The sequence below is a fragment of the Coffea arabica genome, chromosome 7e, assembly GCF_036785885.1.
Source record: "Coffea arabica cultivar ET-39 chromosome 7e, Coffea Arabica ET-39 HiFi, whole genome shotgun sequence".
Taxonomy (NCBI): domain Eukaryota; kingdom Viridiplantae; phylum Streptophyta; class Magnoliopsida; order Gentianales; family Rubiaceae; genus Coffea; species Coffea arabica.
In genome coordinates, this window is record NC_092323.1 from 44,153,834 (window position 1) to 44,159,459 (window position 5,626).

Consider the following 5,626-nt stretch of genomic DNA (forward strand, 5'->3'; position numbering starts at 1 on the left):
TGCCTTGGGCATTATTTTTGATGAGGAACATTGGTTTCCTTAGTGGTAGCTTTGCTACTTGTAAAGTTCAATCGAGCCTTTGCTCGCACTTGTACAGCTTTTGTCTAGTAATACAATCATCTACCGTTTCGAAAAAAAAAAAGAAGAATAAAACTGTTTTCAGCAGAATAAAGTGGAGAAAGACCCATGTTTTCAGATATTTAAAGCTACTTCTACATCTCAATGTCAATGAAACATGCTTTTCACATCTCAATTATGCAAATTATAGAGGTCAAGTATTGACGCAAAATTTTACAACTGAGTCCTATGGCCTTTCTCTGTTGAAGAGTAACACAAACTGGTTTGTGTCTCAATAAATATTTGTTGCAAAACCGCTGTTGTATGTTTCAACATATCCATCAATCCAGTGATGGCTTTTGTTGAGAAAAAATAGAAGCAACTTACCCTTTTCTGTATTATTCTTACTTAGATGCACAAATTGGGAACAGAAAGTGTACCTCACGTATATGCAGATTTCACAAATTGGGATTATAAATCCATATATAAAGATTATTCAACATTGAAACAGATTATGCTAGCTAACGTTGGTTTGCTTAACGCATGAATGTGTTTGCCACTGCAATTGGAAAGTTACATAGCAGCATTAGGCTCAAACAGAAGAATTTGGAAGCCTTCCGAAATCGCTTTGAGATATAAATGAATTAATATAGCATTGAACTGATTAAACATATAAACAGATGAAAAATGGACACGAATCATTATATAATTGAATTGATTCGACATATGCAAAATATAATTTTACCTGGTCTGATGAGTGGAATCCCACTGTACGTTCACTCTCTCCCAGGTCAAGTGTGATGAGAGGAAATAGACTCTCTTTCTGAGGAAATCTCCCCAGCTTCTGATGGAATTGACTCTGCTTCTGAGGAAATGGATGTATCATATTCATAACGACCTTCAAGTACGATCTTTAGATCCTCATTTCCCATATCTATCTGTTCTTGCTGAATTTGCTTTATTGAATTTACAACAGACATACGACACCATTTCACTTCAATCATTTCCAGAGTCTCACATTCCCCTAAACAAGAAGGGACCTTCTCCAGGTACGGGCACGAGTGCACCACCAATTTCTCAAGACGGGAAAAACTATCAGAAAATGCAGTCCAGTTGCGAATGCCCAATTCTAACAATTCCAAGACTCGGAGGTTAGGGAACTCCCCTTCTTTCATTACCCATTCTTCCCCAACGAAGGAGTAATTGAGTAATTTAAGCACTTCAAGATTGGGCAGCTTTCCAATTTTTGAAATTTCAGTCCATGGTTGACTATTCCATGAGAGCACCAACTTCTTCAAATTCAGCGGGAATTTAAATCCATATCCCCTAAGACGAATCAAACGAAGTGATTCTAGTTGACTTAAACAGTCAAACTCAAGAATCTCGTCGCAATTTTTGGTAGTTTTATAGAGGTTGACCGGTCCTGCACATTTTAGCCTGCGAATGCTTGGTAACTTTGTCAATAGCTTTTGCAAGCTTTTAGAAGAGGAATCAATTACAAGGTTTAAAGTATTTAAATGATCTAAATTTGGGTATACTTCAAGATTTCCAACTCGAAAAATAAAACCATGAGTATAATCTTTAGTCCCATGTGGCTCAATACTTAGATTACTCAAGGTCTTAATGTTCCATATAGCATCCGGCAGCACAATCTGAAGATACGGCCCATTTACGGTAAGAGTTTCTAACCTTGAGAGGTTGTCTATCGCAGCCGGGATGGATCTTGTTTTACAAAGCGCCAGATGTCTCAAGTGAACAAGCAATAAAACTTCCATCGGAAATGATTCATAAAATTTCAAATCCCCCAAATCCAGCACTCTAAGAAGTTTAGGCAACAAAATCCCCAAATCCTCCACTTTTGGTTCGCAATAATTATCTCCAAACAAGAGTAAAGAGCGTAAACTGGGAAAAATTAGCATTAACTCCCAAATCTTCAATTCCCTGGTATTGTGAACATAAACTCGGTGTGGGTTGCTTGGTCCAGTAAGACTAAAAGGGTCTTTCCAACTATCAATGATATGTAGAAAACTTTCTTCGTTGGATTTTTCCACACAAAACTCGTATACCAAATCATGAATTTGGCAGGCTTGAACACCACCCCTAGTTCTTTGTCTGGAAACCAGAACTAAACTTCTATTAATTAGAGACATCAAGTGGTCGTAAGCCACTTCTTCTAAACTCTTTCCTTCAGTCTGCTGCACAAATCCTTCAGAGATCCAACGCCATAACAACCTTCGGACATTAATAACCTCATCTTCTTTAAATGCACCAAAGTATAGAAGGCATGGCTTCAAATAATCTGGTAAATGACCATAACTCAACTCAAGTGTCTTCATGCAATATTCATTGTCAAGAACACTAGAACTCAGACATTTTGCAACTTCTTCCCAACAATCTTGCGCAGTATTAGCAAGAATTCCAGCAACAAGGACAATTGTGAGGGGTAAACCCCTACAAGATTTTGCTATTCGAGATCCAACTTTACTTAGTGTTGGAGGACAATTTTCTTTGTGAAATAGCTTTTTCTGCAGCAATGTCCAACTCTCTTCGTCAGTAAGTTGGCGGAGATGGTAAGATTTGATATCAGGTTTGGATTGTAGAGACAAGTTCTGAAATCTGCTGGTGAAGAGAATCCTGCTTCCATTGACATCATTCGGCAACAATTTTTCCAACAAATTCCATGCCTCAACGTCCCACAAGTCATCCAAAACAAGGAGATACCTAGTTCTCAGTAAAACTTGCTTTAGCTGCAGAGCTAAATCATTTTCATCCATCTCAAGAAATCCGTCAGTACTCTTAGAAGAAATACTACACAAAAGCTGAACTAACAATATGCGAGTGCTGTACGTTTGAGAAACACAACACCAGCCACAAACATGGAAATGTGACCGAACTGAAGGAGCAGTATAAACTTTATTGGCTAATGTGGTCTTACCTAGCCCAGGCATTCCCACGATGGGAACAACATCCAACTGCTTTGATCCTCTCGTAAGTCGATGAGTGATAGTTTCCACCGCATCATCGAGACCCACTAGATCCTCATTGTGTGTGGTGGCAGTAAGTTGTGTTGGTATCTGAATGGAAGTCTTGTTAACTCTCTGGGTTTGACCATTTTGGATCTCCAGGGCCTTAATCTTCAGACAATTGATATCATTAGCAACAGCAACCAGAGAATCTTGGCAATTATCACCAACAAGTGTTGAGTCAATCAGTAACTCTACCTTGTAAGTAGCTTCCATAACATGACTCCAGAAAGCTTGAAGTTTTCCATCATGATACCGCTGATCCTTGATATTCTCTAGGAAAGATCTCAAGAATAGGAGATCTTCCTGGACCATTTGGATTCTATCTAATAGGAAAACAATGGAATCATCAGCCTCATCACTCCTTCCTAGCTCCTTGAGATTTTCTAGGAAAAAATCCATACAGCATAACTCATTGCATCTAGGATAATGAAATGATGAATATGGTGATGTTAGTGGATAATTGTGTGCAACCTCTGCCATCAAATACTTGAGAACTCTGTGCAAATGAAACAGCCCAATTTCTGTGTCCTTGGGCAAACCTTCTTTGATTTCATTGACAGAAAGGGAGAAGATCAAAATTCCTGCATCACAGACTACAACTCCAATGAGATCCTTTATTTTATCACCTAGTTTCTCCTCCCGTTTAAGAAGGATACTCAGATACTTTATTCCCTGATAGAGTTTTAGCATTTGACCCTTCACTAGAACCTGAAAGCTAGCATAAGATCCTAGTAGATCCATAAGATAATCCAGGAGAGAACTAACAAACTCGACTACCACTGGATGCTCATTCTCCTCAAGGACTAAAGCGTTTAATGATCTTGATTGTTTCTTTGAGGCTGCCAGGACATGGATGTAAATTTCTCGGGTTTGGGGATCAAGGGGATTTATCTTCTTGTGTATCATCTGATGTATTTCAAAGGCCATTTGATTGATTGTATCAACACGTACAGAAGTTGCAGTCAGTCTATCACTAACAAACTGACATACAGAAATCAGGTGTGCAGCCACAACTGCAACGTGAGTCAAGAGATCTATCAATTGCTCACACTCAACACCTAGCACTGTAGCAAAGCGAATGAGATTCCTTAAGGGCATTAGCTTCTGTCTAATGGGTTCCATGTGGTGTCCAAATAAATGACACTCTAGAGTCTCTAAAAGGGACTCAATAAGATCCATAACTAGTCGGGGATCTCCCGGTGAGTAATAGTTGAAGAAGATGATGGAGCATGATTTCTTGATGTCTGTCTCAAGGAACACAATGATATTTTCTAGGGACCTGGTCAGCGCACTATGTACAATGTTAAGATCTGGCTCACCAGAATGTTTGTATAAAAGATAGGTAGACTGAAGATCATGAATCATCTTGATAATCACATCTTGAATTCTGAATCTCAAACTTTCAGATATAATATTACCCTTGTCCTCTTGATCATGCTCCAAAAGCGCTTCACAGTTCCTCCTCCTCCTGCACTTTTTGGCATATAAGAAAAAGATTTTCAATAATCTTACCTTTATCCTCAGGTACTTGAGGAATCTGCCAATGTTCCCGGAATAGTAGGACTTCTTAAGCTCAGCAAGACAGTCAAACTCGACAAGACAATCAAAAGCAAGATCAAAGCAACTAGTGCTATTGCTAGAGGAGGTATGATACGAGTGCAGATAATCATCTAAAGCAAAATCAAAGCAACCGGTGTTACTTGTAGAGGGGATGTCCATTATGATATCCTCTTTTCGCTCTGATATCAGATTTCTATCTGGTTTAGCCACTGAATAAAATTAATTCAGGATCTACAACTTTCTCATCTAACAATAGCTAACAAACAACAGGCTGGACTCTTTCTTCTTCTTCTTCTTTTTTTAATATTACTTTTTGTGTAAATATTGTAAGATGCGATCTTGTTCGCTGAAGATACTGTGCAGCAGAACTGTAGAAGTAATTGAAGTTAAATAGTGCCAAACAAAGATCACGACCAAGAGAAAAGTTATCATTTTTGTCCCTTGAAAATAAACTATCATTTGTTACTGGCATGCATGCATCTACCAATTTGGTCGCTTTCTTTTTTTATGACCAAATTGAAGTCGGATTCCTCCCATTCAAACTCAAATTTGCAATCACATGAGAAGTAAGATTACAATATTCATGTAATGGTTTTTGCATTAATTTCGATATTGCTCTTAAACAATTGCAAGCTTATGGGTTTGAGATTTTCAAATTAATTGTCTAATTTAAATCACAGCGTAAATCAATCGAAGAAACTATAATATTGCTGATAGCTTGTAGCTCTAATTAAATGTTTATAGACGTACAACTTACCTAAAGAATGTAGAATGCAATTCAAGAAAACGATTTTGTGCTAAATGTAGAAAATCATGTTCTACTATTAACTGAAATTTAGTTGCTCCTTTCTGTATAAATTGTTTTTTAAAACACTTAAAAATGTAGAGAAATTTTCAAATTCGTATATGTAGAGTGCAAATAGATGGATTCCGCCCCCCATGGGCAACTCGGTCGGTACTGGTAAGTCCGTTTTTACGGTAAG

General features: G+C 37.9%; 1 protein-coding gene across 1 annotated transcript; it reads right to left on the reverse strand.

Moving 5' to 3' along the window:
* Nucleotides 1-848: 848 nt before the first annotated feature.
* LOC113700889 (putative late blight resistance protein homolog R1A-3) lies at nucleotides 849-4,802 on the reverse strand. Its single transcript, XM_027221318.2, has one exon. It carries the CDS (start codon nucleotides 4,800-4,802, stop codon nucleotides 849-851), a length of 3,954 nt encoding a protein of 1,317 aa, XP_027077119.1.
* Between the last annotated feature and the right edge of the window lie 824 nt (nucleotides 4,803-5,626).